Below are 20,765 nucleotides of genomic sequence, written 5' to 3'. Positions count from 1 at the left end.
TCATGTGTCAATGTCAATTGAAACAAGCGAACATAAATAATATTAGCAAGAAACACTAGCTGAAGAAAAATGTATACACTCTGAATGATTATAAATAACAAATTAAAAAAATTTCAATAAGGATTTTAAAGTTAATTCAGTGAACATGACTTATTTTAGCTACTGGTAGTATATTTAATTTGTTCTCAAATAAGAAGCAGCAACATAATAACATGTTTATATTATTGTCATGTAAGCGTTCTGAAAATTTGATTCATGTTTACAGTAATGTTTAAAAAAATTGGATATTTTTTAATAGATTTGATGAGAGAAACAAAAATAAAATAAAAAAATTTCTATTAAATATTGTAATCATAATTTAATATAAATTCATGGACATTCAAAAACTGTCATTCAGGAAATATATTTTATAACAATAAAAAACTCTGTACCAAAAAGACGGAAATTAATCAAAGAAAATTAAAGTTGTTGTAAAAATAAAGTTAAAACATTAATTTTGGAAAAATACTGAGTGTATTTGAAGTTTAATTATATCCTAATTAAATGCTTCACAATGTCAAGCGAGCTAATATACCTTAGCACAAATTTCTAACATTGTAAAACCACCATATAATAATATAACAAACAAAAAAGCTAGAATATTAAAAATATAATTTTTTTAAAAGCTTGATTTAATCTATTCGAACATGAAATATTATCAATATTATAAGTATGCAGTTTTAAGCGTTTTTCTGCATTGTAAGACAAAGCCAATAAAACTGCTATCACATTCAGGATAAAATAAATAATAATATCTTTACAAAATTTGTGGATATGAACATTCACTATTAATAAATTATATGTTGTAGTTAGCTAAAAATTATTGTTCTGCGTGGCTAAGCTACATAAAGTTCAATGCTCGTCCAAACAGTTGATTGTTTACGTGTATTGAAGTAAAATATGTTTCAAACAGTTGAAAATTCGAAGAGTAAACATCAGGTAACTAGATATGAAACAAACGGCGCTGTTAAAAACATCGCATTAACAATGTACGTAAGTTTTAACAACAAGCATAATTTTCTCGTCCAGCAAAAAGCCTTCTAAGATCTGCCACGTTGGTCTGCAAGTTTAATCCACAGTGGATCACGATGGCACGCAAGACTTCGGGAATGGGTGAACGGCGCTGCGGTCCTCAGTTACCGCCCAGCTCGAGCTGTATCTTGTCCAGCGACTTGCCGCGGGTCTCTGGCAGGAACAGCAGCACACAGGTGCCGGCCAGCGCGTTCACGGCCGCGTAGCACAGGTAGGTGGGCATGTGGCCGATGGCGGCCACCGTGCTCATGAAGAACTGCGTGACGAAGAACATGAGCAGCCAGTTGAGCGTGACGACCACGCCGATGACCCAGCTCTTGGCCTCGGTGGGCACGAGCTCGCCCATCATGAACCACGGCACGGGGCCCAGCCCGACGGAGAAGGCCGTGTTGTAGCCGATGACGGCGGCGAGGGGCAGCCAGCCCGACGGGCCGACCGCGAGCAGCGTCAGGAAGAAGGCGCACCCCCAGCAGGAGAGGGTGAGCAAGGTGCGGCGTCCCGTCAGCTCGGCGCTGAACACCATGGCGACGGTGACGCCCAAGTCGAAGAGCGCCGTCACGGTGGCCGAGGTGGACTCGTCCAGCGAGCTGCCGGCCTCTTGGAACACCTCCACGGCATAGAACGTGATGGCGTACATGCCAGAGAGCTGACGCGCCGTCATCAGCGCCGACACGATCAGCAACGACTTGGCGCTCGGGCTGCGGAGACTGTCGCAGTTGATGTCCTTGACGGACCGCAGCAGCGTCCAGGCGGACACGCCCTGCCCCCGGTGCGCCAGCTTGCTCGTGCTGGCGAGCTCCGACTCGACGTCGTGGTGCGGCCCTCGCAGCCACGACAGCGCCGCCCTCGCCTGCTGGTCCTGGCCCCTGGCGAGCAGGTGGACGGGCGACTCGGGCACCAGGAACAGCATGGCGAAGGAGAGGACGGCCGGCAGGGCTGCCGAGAGGTTCATCCAGGCGTAGGGCATGACGGTGCCGGCCAGGTTGACCCACAGCACGCCCAGCCCCATGGCGCAGTCGTAGAGCGAGCCCAGCGAGCCGCGCGCGCTCACCTCGGCGATCTCCTCGTTGTAGAGCGGCGTCACGACGGAGCTGACGCCCACGCACATGCCGTGCAGGAGGCGCGCGATGTACAGCGGGGTCAGCTGCAACACGCGAGCCAGTCACCACTCACTTGGTTCTCACTCCAGCCGCGAACATAACATGCTGGGAACACAATCAGTTTGTAATGAATTTTAGAAAAATTTTATTTGCACATATTAATTTATAAATTGTACCTACTTAACATTTACATAAAAAAATCACAAATTATTTATTTGAATTATACATGGCTGTAAGTCATAAAGCTTTTACCAATTTTCAATTTTACATGTGGTAAAAGGATATGAAAAGGACAGTTGGAAGAAACTATGGCCGTACAGTTCTTTCATATTAGATCCTTAGTAGACGCATTTCCTACGGGTGCAAAACATTTAGTGCCACTAATCTTAATTATTTGTTGGTAGCACTGCTCCGGCGTTGGGCGGAGTCTATCACTGGCCTTGGATGGTAACTGTCGCAGGTCTTCGCGAGTGCCGGCTGCCATTGTAGGGTCGATGGACGGAAACCATAACCTCACTCTCTTGATTCGAAATAGTTCAAACTGCTCTAAATCAGTGCAGTTTTGCTGGATAATTTTTTAGGAGTCTCTCTTGAATCATTGGATCCTAAAAATTATTCATTAACTTATTCATACTGATTAAAAAGTCGTGGTCACATTTTTTCCAATGATATGCACTCCTTGATGGCCTCACTTACAGTTCGCATAGCTTCAGAAGCACTCGAGCGATTTTAAAACAGCTTAAGATCTATGCATCAAAAATATGTCAAAACTGGAATGGTAGTACTTTTTCCATGTTTCATTTTAAAATTTTGATATTAGGAGAAGGAAAATAGCAAAAAAAAAAAAAAAAAAAAAAGGACGTATTTAGAATAATATTTAGGTTTAAAACTTCTAGTAGAAATTCATGAAACCAACGAAAGGAATTTAATTACAAACTTATCTTTATTTCTCCTCCCTATAATGCCCCGTTTCCCGCTTGAATCTCATAGTTGCTTTATGCACAACGAGCAGACTGTGTGTCAGTTCAGAGCCTCGCACTTAGAGGCGATTACATGCTAGAAACACCAGCGAGCGTCGCCCTTATCGTTCCGCATCACTAACAGAAATACACCCTTTGCTAGGCGTATCACTTAAGGGAAGACGTGTAGTGAAACAGACTAGTTTACTAGTCAGTGACATTATATCGGCGGGGTTTTCAGTCATAAGCACATGTTCAGACTGGAGTGCATCTGGCCAGAAGGCGGATGGGAACCGGGTCAAGCGGCACTGGAAGGTTCGATACGACGTGCGTGGGTAACTAAGGTGCTAGGCTCTTATTATTTTTTTAATTTTAAGTTTTCATTTTTACTTTAAAATAATTTTATAATATATCTATGATTAGTGCTGTAAAAATATTTTGTCAATTTAACAAGTACAAATTATATCACTGTTAAAAATTAAAAGTCAGTGTTTTATTTAGTTGCTTGCATGAACTGAGAATATGTAATCGTGTTGCATAAATTTTTGAAGAACAGATGTTATTTAGCTTTTGTCTCAAATGTCTTAATTCTTAGGATATCTATAAAACATTATTTAAGTTTTATCAAATTTCTTTTAAACTGAGTGTTTAATAGTTTTGATTTTTTTTTAAATATATGAATAATATACTTGAAACAAAAAAATTCACGTAAAGGGCTACATATAAAAGTTAAATTTGAAACTATATATTGCCCGATTTAATGCTGACATTTCATGCTAGGATTGAATAATAAACTTTTCTATGAGATTTTCGAAAATATTTAAAATGCCACTATTGAATTTATAAAAAAAATGTCCATACTATTATCTACATCTAAATCATCAATTGAAAAATATTTTAAAAACAAATTTAAAAACCTATTAAATCTATGAAATTACCCCATTAGAACGAGATTATAAACCACTGAAGAAACACAAAAACGCAAAATACCCAGGACGAAAAAACTTCAACGATGGCGTTTTCAAATACACGTTTATAAATTACTCACGGCTCTAAAAAAAAAACTGCAACGTAAGAATCGGCCATATTTGAACTCCTTGCGTTTCGGCTTGCGTTTCCGCCTTCCATATTGGAAACGGGGTGTTCCGAAAATCTTAAAGTCACATAGGTTATGTGCTGATAGAAGGCAACGATATGGTTTTTATTATACACAACATGTTTTTACTTGATAAACTTTTGCAAAGTGAAAGGAAATTATATTTTTAAATCAAATTATTGAATTCATATGTTCTCATCTTGAAAATGAGTTAGTAATCAAAAGAAGCACGGGGAAGAATTCATTTTCTACTGTCTAACAATTTCAAGCTGCAGGGTTGGTGATATATTGCGATTTTCGTGCCTTATGAACAATGCTAGGGTGGGGAGAATGCAATCCCAGAATTGGCGGGTGAATTGTGAAAAAAACAGCTTAAGATAAAATAAATTTATTTTTATTTTTATTTTTCAAAATAACATATTACGCCTTTTTTTTTTTACTTAACTATTAAAGATAATATCTTTAAAGTGGTGGCCTTGATGGCCATGCACTTATTGAGCCGTTCAACAAAGTTTTAACCAACTCTTGCCAGCATATCTTGTGGAATTACAGTGATTACGTCCTCAATTCCCTCCATCAGAGCTTCCAGGGTTCGAGGTCGAACTTTGTAGATGCAGCTTTGAAGAAGCCCCATAGAAAAAAAAAGTTACAGGTGGTCCAATAAGGGGTGCAAGGGGACCATGGAACATCCCCTCGTAAGAAGATCAGGCGGCCAGAAAACATTTCTTGCGCATTGTTGCATGGACGATAGGCTGTATGAGCCATGGCTCCATCCTGTTGAAATTTCTGTGTCGTATTCTCTATCATACTCTTTCATTTTGCGTTGTAAAAATTTCTTCAGTATATCACAATAGCGAGCTGAAATCACAGTCATAGTTAAGCCTCCTTCTTAAAAAATGAGGCCTAATTATGTCTATCAAAGACACAGCGCACCGAACTGTCACTTTTGGGCTGTGAAGTGGTGTTTGGTACAGTTCACGAGGGATTGCTGTTGCCCAGGTACGAAAAGTTTGCTTGTTTACTGTACCACTAAGGTGAAAATGCACTACGTCGCTTGTCCACACAATAGTGCCAGGGGGTACAACTGTTGGGATTGCATTGCAAGCATCTCTGCGTTTCACCCATCCTTGTGGGCTCAATTCCTGGGCAATCATGATCTGGTAAGGGTGTAACCGTTTTTAAAAAATGTCTCCCCAACAAAGTCTCGTTGCTAACCTGTCCACTGCATGGTGACTAATGAAAACGGCGTTGTTACCCCGACCTTAACAACACATGTCCCACCCTTTTACCAGCCCTGAAGCCCCTCCAGTGAATTCTTGGAAAAAGGGACTGCATTCTACCCCATTCTGTTTATAAATGTACGTCTGGCGCCTGAGTTCTGGGTTTGGTGTGTGTTTGTGTGTGTGTGTAGGGGTTCACCATTGATTGATTGCGGTATCATAAGGCATTTTTAGATGACCTTGACCTTGACCAGACCATTGACTTTTGCCCCTGCCGATATTTTTATTTCCGCCATATTGAAATCGAATGCACCACTCCCAGACGTTGCACTTTTCGTTACGGTAGACCTTATGTAATTTTGTATTTTAACATCAGATACGCCATTTTGTATGACGTCATTGCAGTCATCTTGTTTCCGTCTGCTGGAAGCCCCCAGATTGGATGATGTATAAGCCAAATTTTTCGATTATGACATCACAACCGCCATCTTGTTTTCATCTGCTGGAGGCTGCCATCTTGGATGACATCACAGCCGAAATAAGTTTTTTTTCTGCAGGAGGTCGTCATCTTGGTTGATGTAATATCCGCCATTTTTATTCCTGCTGTTTGTTCCTAGAGTGTGCCAGCGTCACTCTATCTCATGCACGTAAGGTCAATATTTTATTGCCTACCAGTTTGTTATGACCCTAATAGACATATTGAATTTAATTTTTCATACAAAATACTCTGTTAGCGATGTGATTTGAACTATTACTGCAAAGGAGCTCTGGATTGGAAAACATACACCAGATTGAGAACTAAAAACGCTAAATATAAAAATAACACACAAGAACGGTCTTGTAAACTTATTTAATACTAGCTAATAGACCGCGGTTTCGCTCGTGCAATTTCAGAGTATTTCTAAAAACTAACCATTGAAAAAAATGTTTGTGAATTATTCCAAACATTTTTACTAAATAAAGAGGCACAATAAATTATCAGTTACATAAAAGATTTATTTTATAACATAACCATTTAAGAATGTTATTTTTTGAAGAAGTTATGAGCAGACCTTCTTAATGTTTAGTGCAGATAAAATATCTAGTTTTAAAACTAATGTTTTAAAGTGTCCTAAGATATATTTTACCTTGATGAAATCACACTTACCTCATTTTTATTTTATGAGGCATAACATTTAAAAAATTGTTAAAATCGCTCCTATTTTATTTTTACTGAGTTTATGCCTTTGTTTACGCTGGCACTTTTTTTTAACTATGGTAAGAAATATCGTTAGAATAATTTAAAAATTTCACCTATTTACAAATACCTCCCATTATTTATGGACATTTGATACAAAAGTATCATTATTTGAAATGTAGAGTACAGTTATAAAATGTCTTATCCAAAGTATTGGTTGATTCTTAGTTGGCTTATTATAACTTAAACTAAATCCCCCAACATTTTTCTCCATCTACCCTTTTCCCACATGGATACCAATGTAAAAATACAGAACTAAGTAAAAATGCATTGCATGCGCCAAAAAGTTTTACTTCTTGCCAAAAACGTAGCGAATAGTCGAGGTTAGATAACAAGTTCAAGTCATTTAATGGTCTTCAGAGTTTATAGTAATATAAATTATTATAATAAATTCATATACATTTAATATGTCATACGGTCTCAAAATTTATTTAGACTAATAAGATTTCACATGACAATAAATGGCAGAACGTTATTTATTGCCAGCTGGCGGCGATAACTATTTGTACAATATTTAAACCATGACACAATATGCAGTCAGTTGTCTCGTGTCTAACGCATAACAACCTTTAACTATAAAACATGCTTAATTTAAGAGTTTAAAGACTTTCGAAATATTAAACATTCCTGAGTTTGGTATTTTTTGTTCCTAAATATTTTTGTTCATTATCCTGCAAAGGTGGGTCCTTTAGGTGCATGTGATTTCTCTTTAGCGCAGTTTTTGTTTGACAATCTGCTCCACTCTGATTTACAGAGCATGAGCGGAGCGGGCACATAGAGTACACCCATACACCTTTAGCATTTTTCTACCAATAGAGCCACAATTATTTTTGCAGATACTCTTCACTTCAGGTTAGTCGCGTTTGGATAACATTAATAGTAACGGCTTATTGTAACAACATCGAATAGATACTATCATAGAAAATTGAAAAAAAAAATCTCTTAAAGCTTGGTTAAAGTGGTCATGGTGGATAATTTTGCATCAAGTTCATTTTATGATATCTGATTTTTATTGGTTGGAAATAAAGTAGGGGAAATGTATGACATCGTGAAAGTTCCAATGAGATTGAATTGCAGAATGAAGAATATATATTATTTAATATTAACAACAATGTAAACCAAAATAGCGCAATGAAATAAAGATGAATGATAGTGTGATTTAACTACCTTGGATAATGTGAGTTATTGAGAGATATAGGTACGAGGTGGAGTAAATGAATCAGAAAATAAATATTTTTATGGAGTGAATAAATAATTATGTACACAATAAATATTAAGTAGATATTATGAAATTTATAGTATATGTGTAGAACTAAGTTTACTAGTCAAAGGAAAAGCGCAAGATCGTTGTTATTTACTATAATTAATATAATGATTAAGTGTAGATGTGCCGGAAATTAGGTATTTCAGCACGTTTTTTATTTATATTATAATTTTAAATTATTTTTGGAAATCTTGTTTTTCATATTTATTGGTTACACAAGGGTGATTTACACTTTGTTAGGCTGGTGTACTCTACTTAGTTAAATTTTGCAGCAGTGGCCCGAGGCACCTTTTCTCAGGGACCAATCTGATCTTTTGCCAGTCTAATGAAGACGTTAGCAGCCCGTATGACATTTCTCCCGCTTGCAGTCACGTCTGTGGTCTGTAATATTATTTCCCTGCGTGACTAAATTTGCACACAACAGCTCTGGACGAGTTGTTACCACTTCTCAGAGACGAGCTTAGACCAGCTCTTCCCGTCACGCATACGTCTTAGGTTCACTCATAGAAAGTCACGTTAGGACGCTCTTTCCCAGCCTAGTTGCGTTTTTTGTCCACCCTCAACCCCCCAGCTCCTCCCCCTTAGTTATCAGAATTTGGCCCAGGATCATTGCCCTGAAGTGAACTCGCCAGGCAGTGGCCTACTTCAAGAACGATTTGCCACAGAAAAAATATGTGCAGATATAACCACCCACGACATCTAGTGGTAGAAACAGTAACTCCTGCACTTGTCGCCAGCGAGTGGAGCTAACGCCCGCGACACCTAGTGGCGACTTTGCTAACCTCCTTCTGTCCTTCCCCTTTAGGCCTCCAGAGAGCAGCACCGGCTGCGCCATAAGGCCCTATGCTTTCCACTCGCGTCCAGTAAAAGTCGATTGTTTGTTGCTTTCTGTGCCCGCCGGTAGAGAGCGCGGTGGTCGTCCTTCGGCGCATCAACTGATGTGTTGTTGTTACGCCCACCTCAGTCACCTCCGGAAGTTCTCAGCCCAGAGCCGAACCTTCCCCCTCTTTTCACTAGGGCCGAGCGCCCATTTTAATTAGGAGCATTGTCCGCCATTGCGGCACTTAGACTTCGGCTACTTACCCCGTCATCTCGGCATCCACTCTGTTGAGAGGCATTTCGCGGCGACGACGAACTCTTTTGAATAAGGAATGTAGTCAGCAGTGTTAAGGGATGTGATCCCAGTTTCAAAATGTAGAAGTAGCCAGTCAGTCGTTGTCATTAGGCAACAAGTTACATCATAATTTAAATTGTTTTTTTTTTCCCCCCTAAATCATGGTTTCTTCCGCGTCCACAAATCAGCGCATACATCATAAAATACATACCCTATTACTACTTATAAAAAATGCTGTATAATAATACTAAAAAAAATACTTTAACAAATCCCCTCAAAAAAGTATAATTTGGATCATATACTTCGGAGCTCCGCTATTCTCGGTCCGCGCCTTTTGGATTTCTGCGCGAGACTATTCGTGAGTCCAGGAGCTACACCTTGTTTGGTGAGTACTTCGGTCTCTTTTCTTCATAAAATTCCCGTTTGTTGGCCTTTTCGCGCCGACTGTGTTTGACTGTCTGGAAGCAGGTCTAATTCGTCTGAATTTGGCTTGTGTTTCAGACAGGGTTCAACATTTGGGCGCCGAAATTGCACCCATCATGTTGTCCAGGACCTCGAGCTTCGAGTCTCTTTAAGAAGAGCGTTATCCCGGCCAGACGTCCAACTTTGAAGCCCCGGGTGATATTTAAAAATATAACTTCTCCCTTGCAACCAACGAACGAACTTATCTTAATGAATACCAGCGTGCAGTGGCATAGGGAACTTAACAAATAAGAATATGTGAAAGTGTTTAAATCAAACGATAATCACAGTAATGTGTGGACGAATGTAACATTCTATAATATGTCAGGAAGGATACTTTAATTTTTTTTTCTGTGCTTGATTTGTTGTTAAAAGTAAAGTATGACTTGTTTTAATAATATCGGGCCGGCTCACTTTTAATAACTTTAATATCTTGTTAATAGCCCTTCATTGTGAAACTTAAAGAATCCAAAACAAATGGCAAACAGAGTTAATTTAATTATTTTTAAATAAACCAGGAAACCTATAGAACTATCAACTTATATAGTTATTTATTTATTTCTTATTAACGTAATTCTATTTAAACGATCCACTAGCTCCCAAGTTGCTTGTGTGCAGGGAGTATCAAATTGTCTTGTTCACCACCTCGTGCCACCTCTGGTAATACTTGTCTCTTTCTTTATATTTTTGCTCAGCTGTTTTCTAGGATTTTTTTTATTAAAATAAAATAATCTAATTTTGGGGCACGAGGGGCGTTACATAGAGAAAGATTTGTGAAAGGTAGCAGGGAACAGGAAAACAGCGGTTTGTGTTTCGGGATAAAGAAAAACTTTAATGGAGAAATGACAATATTTTGGCGTAAATTTAATATCTACAAAATAAATATTAACCGTAAATACTATTAATTGGATTGTTTTTTTGTTTATTTCATGTGAAGTGTTAGGTGAGTACTGTGTTAGGTTAGTTTTGCAACTGTTCACGTGAATAACAGAGCAAAAGGCTATGTAAGGGTAAGTCAGTTAATAAAAAATTTATATACGTTAGCATCGCGATATGGTAGGGATATTGATGAAGTTATCAACAAGGCTGTGCTGATGCAATTACTACCTGACAGTTATTATGGTACAAGCTGGGTAATTTATGTGTTTAGGCGGAAGAGAATGTAGATGCAGCAATTTTCAGGTATTTCATTTAAGTGAAATATAGGTTAAGGTTATCGTAAAGTAGACATATTCTACCAGGTCTACATTGTTTATGAATACCGGTATTTAATTTGGTGAAACAAACATTTTGCCATAATATTTTCACGGTATCGTGAATTAGACTACCGTCCCGCCCAGTAAAGTCTATTTTGCGATACCAGATTTCAATGTTTTGAAAGTGGGATTTTTCAAAATAATATTTCATCAGTATCGTGAAGTAAAATAGTCCCACCTGGTAGAGTATTTTGCAATACCAGTATTTAATTTTTATATAGTGGACGTTTCGAGGTAATATTTTATCGATATCGCGAAGTAGACTACATATCCACCCGATGAAGTTTATTTTGTGATGCATTTTATTCCTCATATTCACTACTTTTCACCAATTTTATTTTTTTCAGTATCAAGAAGTTTTCTAATAAACAAGGCATGCTGTTATATTTCACGATACCACCATAATGTGTAAGTCTACAGGCATCATTTATTTGACAATGAAATATCGGTATTGCAAAATAGACTAGAGTGAGAGGATTTAAGTCTAGTTTACAATAGAGAAAAAAAGTATAATCATCAAAATATTAATTATGTGAAAATGTTGTGTTCATAGTTCCCCGCCCAAAACCCCCACATTCCTGTGTTTGTCCCGACAAAATATAGGGGTGGTAGTGACGTAAGTGATGCCATATTGATGACGTTATCAGTATTTTAATAGAATTGGGATCTAGACTACTCACTAATTTTTAAAGTGGTTATTGAATTTTTTTTAAATACTTTAACGAATTCATGCTGCATTTCATTTCTTAGTGAAAGATAATGATTTATGTAGTATGACGCTAATCATTATTTTTGAAGACCCCAATAAATGTGCATTTTTACAAATTTTTTGTGTATTGTTAATGTTTTACATTAATGTATGTTATGGGAAATTTACCCGATAGGTATTTTTGCAGTACTGTATTATGTATATTATATTTTATGATTTATTATAGATGCGAAATATTTATGACAGCTATAAATTCCAAAACTTTTTTGTGGGATCAACAAGCAACATTAGCAAGTACTCAAACTATATTTTAGGAACTTTTTATAAATGAGCCATCACTATCAAACATTTACTCTATATAGTTCTATAATTAACTAAGCCACTTTAATGAGCTCATTCACAGAAACCTTTTTCAAGGCTTTCCATATTTTGGACTAGGCTGTACAACACAATAGTCACTTTAAATACTTATCGCAATGTATGGTTAAAGCTAATTAAATTGAAATACATAAAGTTTAACTGGTATGTAAAATACAATGTTGTATAAGTAAAATGGCAATACTGATGTGCCCGGGGTTTTAACAAAATTGTATTAAGTCCACTCACCTCAATAATTCAGCTCTGGCAAAAAACACATTTAAATATTCTCACTTAAATGCAGTCAACTGCTACACCAACAGATAAATGTGTGTGCGCTCTTGAAAATAAACTGAACCTCCACAAAGAACTTCAAACTAAATAACTTTCACTATTAATATGTAGTAAGTTTTACAGACTACATAAGCATATTTTGACAATGTGTAAATGGAATAACATAGTCTTGTAACCAATCATCATAAAACTTGACCTGAAAATTGCGTAGAATTGCAGGAAAAACAAAATCTTTTGACATTTTATGAGTACTCTAAAGCACTGGATAAAAAACAAAACAAATCATATGCGTGGGTTAAAGTGTGATTGAATTGTTTATACTGTTTGTATTCCAATGAATTTTTTGACAACAGAAAAAAAAAACGAAAATGCGTGTCGATCAAGACCTGTGAATCTTAGGCTACCCTTAAGGCACAACTTGGAACTTTTAAAGTATCTAAGGTCCAACCCGCTAAATGGGAGCAGCTCTTGCTACGGTTACACACTGCACTGTAAATGTAGCAGCTTAAACCTTTCCATTTGCGCATGCACGCACGAAGTAGCGCCTACTTTGGACGAAGGGGTTCAGCCCGTTATTGATAAAATTGAACATTCATTACCTTTGTAAATTAGTGAAAGCGCGCGGTTTATGTTTAAGTTTAAAAAGAGTAGTATAGGATAGCCAGTCCGAGCCCTGGCGCTGGCGCGTGGATTATTATTAACGGTCCGCCATCTTGGATTCTCACGTTACGGCGACCATCTTGGATGACCGTGACCTTGACCATTGACCTTGACCTAGACCTTTGAACATCTAAATTTGCCTAAATTTGCAAAAATTTACCCAAAATTCCTCAAAATTCGCCAAAATTTCCATTTTTTTGGAAAACAAATCAAATAAAAAAATCTCAAAAAATTTGTTAATTAAAAAATTAGTATTTCGAAAAAACTCAAAAGTCTTTTGCCTTAGAAAAAACACAAAATCCTAACAGCGGCTTAAAAGTCCTAAGAGCTAGCCGCTCTAAGCCCCTGACGTCATCTAAGAGTATGACGTCACCGTTGCAATTTCCGTTACGGCCGCCATCTTGAAAATATTTTTTAATTATCTGATTTTAATGAAAAAAATATATAAAAAATTAATCAATAAAATTTTAATAAAAATATTAAAAAAACTTACTTTTAAGAGTCCTCGGTTCGAACCCGGTGAGGGCAAAAATAATAATAAAATGGCGACCGAACCTTCCTCCAAGAAAGCCGCTGGAAGACTGAATCCCCACCACTTATGTCAAAGTATATATATATCGTCACCTAGTATGACGTCATGGCAGCCATCTTGAAAATCCGTAATTTTAATGCGAAAAAATAGGGAAAAATTTAAAAATCATTAAAAAATTAATTAATCGAATTTAATAATAACAATTGAATAAAATATTACTTAAAAACCAATGGTGCACTTATCGTTATGGTCGCCATCTTGGATTCTATAAATGTTGCATGTTTCGTTACGCACGCTATATTGGTTGAGTACGATGTCATCGTTATAATTTACGTTATGACCGCCTTATTGGATCCTATTAATGTTGCTTGTTTCGTTATGGCTGCCATCTTGAAAATCCGTAATTTCAATGCTAGAATTTCCGAAAAAATTACAAAAAATATTTTAAAAATTGCCTACTTCAAATATTCAGTTATTTAAACGATTTCGGTCCTCGATTCGATTTCCGGCGAGAGTAAACCAGTAATTTATAAATATATTTAAAAAAACCTCAATAAAAAGTAATAAAAACATCTTACAACACACCCGACATTTTGAAATTTAACCACTGTATAAATTATCGTTATGGACACCATCTTGAAAATCTTTATTTATTGTCAGAATTTAATGAAAAAAAAAGGTCAAAATTCATCAAAAAATTAACTTATTAGAATACAGATTGATTAAATCGATTCCTGTCCAGGGTTCTAAACCGGTAAGAGCAACAAATAAAAAAAACACAGATACTTCCTCCACAGAAATTACCTAGACTGACCTCACACCCCCAATACCAACGTATGTATATATCGGCAAATGGGATGACGTCATGTCCGCCACCTTGTCTTCGTCCAATGGAGGCCATCATCTTGTTTTCGTCTGCTAGTGTGCTAGCGCCATGTTAGTATAATTTTCTGTTCACCATACCTTTTACCTCGACTGTTGGCATTAAACTTTGACCTTTACCTTGAAATTTGACCTTAACCTTGAAATTTGAACTTGACCTTGAAATTTTAATGTCACCTTGAAATTTGACCTTTAACTTAAACTTTGAACTTGACCTTGGATTTGACTTAGAACTTGACGAACATCATGGATCCGACATTTTATGTTCAGTACATGGTACCAGGAGCTACCACGTGCTAGAGGTCATTGCCACCATCTTTTTTTCGTCTGCTGGAGGACACCATATTGTGTGTACTTGTCTTATAGAGTGCATTACCATCATTAAAGTTTTATTCTAACCTGATAGAGTGCAGTAATGATTACTGAGTTGCCCGCCATCTTGAAATTTTGGCGCCGTCTATGTATCGTGTAATTATTTAGCTAGAAATTCGGGGAAAAAAATCCAAAATTCATTAAATAAATTTTCAATTAATATACTTATTGATTCGATCGATTCCTCTCCTTGGTTCGATCCCTGTATGGTGCAAAACATCTTACTTTTATATAAAAATAATAATTTCAATAAATCATTTTCAAAATCATATAAGCCATTACGACTGCTATCTTGGATACTTGTATTTAATGACTTATAAATTCGGGAAAAATTCCAAAATTCACCGAAAACATTTCTCACTAATTTACATATTGAATAGATGGATTCCTGTCGTCGGTTTGCTTCTTGACCAGTGACAAGTGTAAATAAATATCAAATAAATTTTATATTTTGTTTTCCATTAACTTTCGCGGAGTTTATCAATCATTCACTCTACGAAAAACAACTCAAGACAATATACTACAATAAACAACGAATTAAATATGTAGCCGATAAACCTAACATAAAGGTCTAGTTTTTCGATACTTAGAAAAACCTTTAAACTGTTCATGTACAAAGCCATCCATACATATAGACGAACGTCTTTGGACCGCGAGGCCGGCTCATAAACAAAGTCAGACCTATAGACCAGTTATTTCCGAACATCACGACCTTCTTCATCGTCAGCTATTTATATTTAATTTATCTAACGTAACATATTTTTACGCTTACAAGAGGACCAAGAATACCATAAAAAAGGCAGCACATTTTGGAAGCAACATCAACAAAAAGGCAGCACTTTTTGCAAGCACAATCAAAAGGCAGCATATTTCGGAAGCATAATCAAAAAGGCAGCATATTTTGGAAGCACCATCAACAAAAAGGCAGCACATTTTAGAAGCACCATCAACAAAAAGGCAGCACATTAGGAAGAACAATTAAAAAGGCAGCAGATTTGAAAGCACAATCAACAAAAAGGTCGCACATTTTGGACGCACCGTCAATCAAAAGGAAGCACATTCTACAAAACGAATGCTCATTTAACGAAAAGGAGGTAAATTCTCACGTACATTCAACTCGGTAGGATGCGATCGTCAATGTTAAGTTAGGATATAATGTCTCCATCAGTCTATGAATCCATCAGATTTAGTTCCATAAGTCATTGGCTCCAATAGTCATTGGCTCCATCAGTCATTAACACCAACAGCTCCAACCGCTCCAAATGCTCAAAAGCCCAAACAGCTCCAAATACTCCAACAGCTCCAAATGCTCCATCAGCTCCAAATGCTCTAACAGCTCCAAAGCTCCAAAATTCCATCAGCTACAAATGCTCCAACTGTCTACGGCTCCAACATTCAATGATGTCAAAAGTATTTGTCTCCAAAAAGTCTAAGGCCTTGCGCTATTTGACTAAAAGATCAAGAGGCTACGAAGCTACGATACTACAGAACTGCATGTATACATGAGTACTTGACTACGAAGCTACACATCTACATGGCAACAATTGCCGCATCATCTTCGTCGGAATTATCTCTTTTGCTCCATCTGCTCAAACAGCATTATGTTATAAGATTTCAAGGCTACTTGGTTACGTAGCTACAAGTCTACGAGGCTCCAAGGAATCATGACTACATGATAACGAACCATGTGGTTACGAGACTATGTGATTGCGAGTCTACATGATTACGTGATCACGAGCCTACATAACTACGAAGCTTCCAGAACACAAGGTTACGTGATTACGAGACTACAGGACTACAAAGCTTCCAGAACACAAGGTTACGTGATTTCAAGGCTACTTAAATACGTAGGTACAAGTCTACGAGGCTCCAAGGCATCATGACTACGAAGCTTCCAGAACACAAGGTTACATAACTGCGAGGCTACAGGACTACGAAGCTTCCAGGACACGAGGATACATGGGTACGAGACTACATGACTTTAACTGACTACAACAGCACCATTCAGTGGTGAGAGTTAATATATCTCTTGCAAAATAACCTGTTTAAAGTAGTGTTGATTATTGTCAACAGATGACACCACATGTTGCCTTTACTAGAACACTATCTTGGCTCAACAATTAGAAGTTCACAAGCTAGCAGAATCTGTTTATGTATTTTTTGTAATTTTTTTCATTTTAAAATTTTTATTATTTATTTTTATTTATTACATATGTTAACTGTTATTTTATGATAGCAAAGAAAAGTGTAATGGTTTCCTCCGTGTGCTCCCGATTATTCTTGTCAATACCATTGCTCCTGATTATTCTTGTTAATATGATGATGGTTTACTCTGTGTGCTCCTGATTATTTCTGTGGTATCTTCAAGTCCTTCTATCTATTCTAAGAAACTGCTCTCTATGAAGTATTTTTTACCAAATGAGACATGTCATTTTATTTGAAGTTACATTTAATTCGTGAATTTCTGCTACTAAATCAGCACTAACAATTTTTTTTATCAGGTGGGATTAAAAAATAAACCATTACTCGGTCAAATAATATACCATGAGACATCTTTGAAGCACTAATATGCAAGAAATTCCTTCTCCTTGGTGTCTAGCGAAGCCATCCTTCTTTTGCGATCGTAAGTGAGCATCCCGCATCCCACATAAAAAAACTAAATAATATTTACCTGTAAGCAACATGTGGTGTCATCTGTTGACAATAATAAACACTAATTTAAACCGGTTATTTTGCAAGAGATATATTAACTCTCACCACTGAATGGTGCTATTGTAGTCAGTTAGAGTCATATAGTCTCGTACCCATGTAGCCTCGTGTCCTGGAAGCTTCGTAGTCCTGTAGCCTCGCAGTTACGTAACCTTGTGTTCTGGAAGCTTCGTAGTCATGATGCCTTGGAGCCTCGTAGACTTGTACCTACGTATTTAAGTAGGCTTGAAATCACGTAACCTTGTGTTCTGGAAGCTTTGTAGTCCTGTAGCCTCGTAATCACGTAACCTTGTGTTTTGGAAGGTTCGAAGTCTTGTAGCCTCGCGATCACGCAACCATGTAGACTCGCAATCACATAGTCTCGTAACCACATGGTTCGTAGTCACGTAGTCATGATGCCTTGGAGCCTCGTAGACTTGTAGCTACGTAACCAAGTAGCCTTGAAATCTTATAACATAATGCTGTTTGAGCAGTTGGAGCAAAAGAGAAAATTCCGATGAAGACAGATGCAGTAATTGTTGCCATGTAGATGTGTAGCTTCGTAGTCAAGTACTCATGTATGCATGCAGTTCTGTAGTATCGTAGCTTCGTAGCCTCTTGATCTTTTAGTCAAATAGCGCAAGGACTTAGACTATTTGGAGTCAAATACTTTTGACATCATTGATTGTTGGAGCCGTAGACAGTTGGAGCATTTGTAGTTGATGTAACTTTGGAACTTTGGAGCTGCTGGAGTATTTGGAGCTGTTGGAGCATTTGGAGTTGTTGGAGCATTGGAGCATTTGGCGCTGTTGGAGCGATGAAGCTTTTGGAGCATTTGGAGCTGTTGGAGCATTTGGAGCATTTGGAGCTGTTGGAGCATTTGGAGCATTTGGAGCTGTTGGAGCATTGAAGCTTTTGGAGCATTTGGAGCTGATGGAGCATTTGTAGCTGTTAGAGCTTTTGAGCATTTATAGTGGTTGGAGATGTTGGTGTCAATGACTGATGGAGCGAATGACTATTAGAGCCAGTGACTTATGAAACTAAAAACTGATGGATTCATAGACTGATGGAGACATTATATCCTAACTTAACATTGACGATCGCATCCTACCTAGTTGAATGTACGTGAGAATGTACCTCCTTTTCGTTAAAAGAGCTTTCGTTTTGTATAATTTGCTTTCTTTTGATTGACAGTGCGTCCAAAATGTTGCGCCTTTTTAATTGCGCTTCCAAATGTGTTGCCTTTTTGATTGTCCTTCCAAAATGTGCTGCCTTTTTGATTTTGCTTCCAAAATGTGCTGCCTTTTTGATTGTCCTTCCAAAATGTACAGCCTTTTTGTTGATGGTGCTTCCAAATTGTGCTGCCTTTTTGATTATGCTTCCGAAATATGCTGCCTTTTGATTGTGCTTGCAAAATGTGCTGCCTTTTTGATTGTGGTTCCAAAATGTGCTGCCATTGTGATGGGATTCTTGGTCCTCTTGTAAGTGTTAAAACATGTTACGTTGGTTATATTGAATATAATTATCTGACGATGAAGAAGGTCGTGAGGTTCTGAAATAACTGGTCTATAGGTCTGACATTGTTTATGAGCCGGCCTCGCGGTCCAAAACGATTCGTCTATATGTATGGATGATGGCTTTGTACATGGACAGTTTAAAGGTTTTTCTAAGAATCGAAAAACTAGACTTTTATGTTAGGTTTATCGGCAACATATATAATTCGTCGTTCATTGTCGTATATTGTCTTGAGTTGTTTTTCGTAGAGTGAATGATTGATAAACTCCGCGAAAGGTAATGGAAACCAAAATATAAAATTTATTTATTATTTATTTACACTTGTCACTGGTCAAGAAGCAAACCGACGACAGGAATCCATAGATTCAATATTTAAATTAGTGATTTATTTTTTCGGTGAATTTTGGAATTTTTCCCGAATTTATGTCAATAAATACAAATATCCAAGATGGTAGTCGTAATGCCCAATAGGATGATGGTAGTAGTTTATTTTAAGCCTCTTTTAGGATTTTGAACATAATTTTTTGAAATTATTATTTTTTATATAAAATAAAGATGTTTTGCATCATCCAGGGATATAACCAAGGAGAGGAATCGATCGAATCAATAAGTATATTAATTGCAAATTTATTTAATGAATTTTTTCTTTATTCCCCGAATTTATAGCTAAATAATTACACGATTCCAAGATGGCGCCTAAATTACAAAATGGCGGGCATCTCAGTAATAATAATAAATGATTACTGCATTCTAGCAGATTAGAATAAAACTAGCATGATGGTAATGTACTCTATAAGACGAGTACACACACAAGATGGTGTCCTCCAGCAGACGAAAAAAAGATGGTGGCAATGACCTCTAGCAGGTGGTAGCTCCTGATAGCATGTACTGAACATTGATTGTCGGATCCATGATGTTCTTCAAGGTCAAAGTCAATTTTAAAGGTGAAGGTCAAAGTTTAAGTTCAAGGTCATATTTCAAGGTCAAGGTCAAATTTCAAAATCAAGGTTAAATTTCAAGGTCAAGGTAAAATTTAAAATTTAAGGTAAAATTTCAAATTTAAGGTAAAATTTAAGGGTCATGGTCAAATTTCAATATCAAGGTCAAATTTCAAGGTCAAGTACCAATTTAAAATTGAAGGTCAAAGTTCAAGGTCAAGGTCAAATTTCAAGGTAATGGTGAAAGTTCAATAACAGTCGAGGTCTAAGGTATGAAGAATTTAAAATTATACTAACATGGTGCTAGCACACTAGCAGACGAAAACAAGATTTCGGTCTCCAGGGGACGAAGACAAGGTGGCGGACATGACATCATACCAGTTGAATATATATATATATATATATATATATATATATATAAGTTATATATATCTATATATATACACTTTGGTATTGGTGGTGTGAGATCAGTCTACGTATCTTCTGTGGAGGAAGGATCTGTTGTTTTCTTATTTTTTGCTCTTACTGGTTTCGAACCAAGGACGGGAATCGATATAATCAATCAGTATTTTAATAAGTTAATTTTTTGATGAATTTTGAACTTTTTTCATTAAATTCGGACATTAAATAAAGATTTTCAAGATGGTGTATATAACGATAATTGATACAGTGGTGACATAATTCAAAATGTCGGGTGTGGTGTAAGATGTTTTTATTACTTTTTATTGAGAATTTTTTAAATATATTAATAAATTACGATTAAAAATTAATCGACCTGAGGACCGAAATCGTTAAAATAACTAAACATTTGAAGTAGGCAATTTTTAAAATATTTTTTGAATTAGCATTTAAATTGCAGATTTTCATGATGGCAGCCATAACGAAACAAGCAACATAAATATGATCCAATATGGCGGTCGTAACGTAAAGTTTAACGATGACATCGTACTCAACCAAGATGGCAGGCGTAACGAAACATGCATTATTTATAAAATCCAAGATGGCGACCATAATTATAAGTACAACAGTGGTTTTTAGG

The 20,765-nt window shown here is 36.9% G+C and overlaps 1 protein-coding gene across 2 annotated transcripts in view; it reads right to left on the bottom strand.

Moving 5' to 3' along the window:
- Nucleotides 1-332: 332 nt before the first annotated feature.
- Nucleotides 333-20,765, bottom strand: part of LOC134529387 (facilitated trehalose transporter Tret1-like) — a 50,528-nt gene continuing 30,095 nt past the window's right edge. For both annotated transcript variants that reach the window (XM_063363401.1, XM_063363402.1), the window contains exon 3: nucleotides 333-2,215. In XM_063363401.1, coding sequence (XP_063219471.1) covers nucleotides 1,172-2,215 — 1,044 coding nt within the window. In that variant the 3' untranslated portion in view covers nucleotides 333-1,171. The remainder of the gene's footprint in view (nucleotides 2,216-20,765) is intronic.

Source organism: Bacillus rossius, chromosome 2 (assembly GCF_032445375.1).
Source record: "Bacillus rossius redtenbacheri isolate Brsri chromosome 2, Brsri_v3, whole genome shotgun sequence".
NCBI lineage: Eukaryota > Metazoa > Arthropoda > Insecta > Phasmatodea > Bacillidae > Bacillus > Bacillus rossius.
Note: the sequence above shows the minus strand (reverse complement) of the source record. Positions and strands in the feature narration are given on the sequence as shown.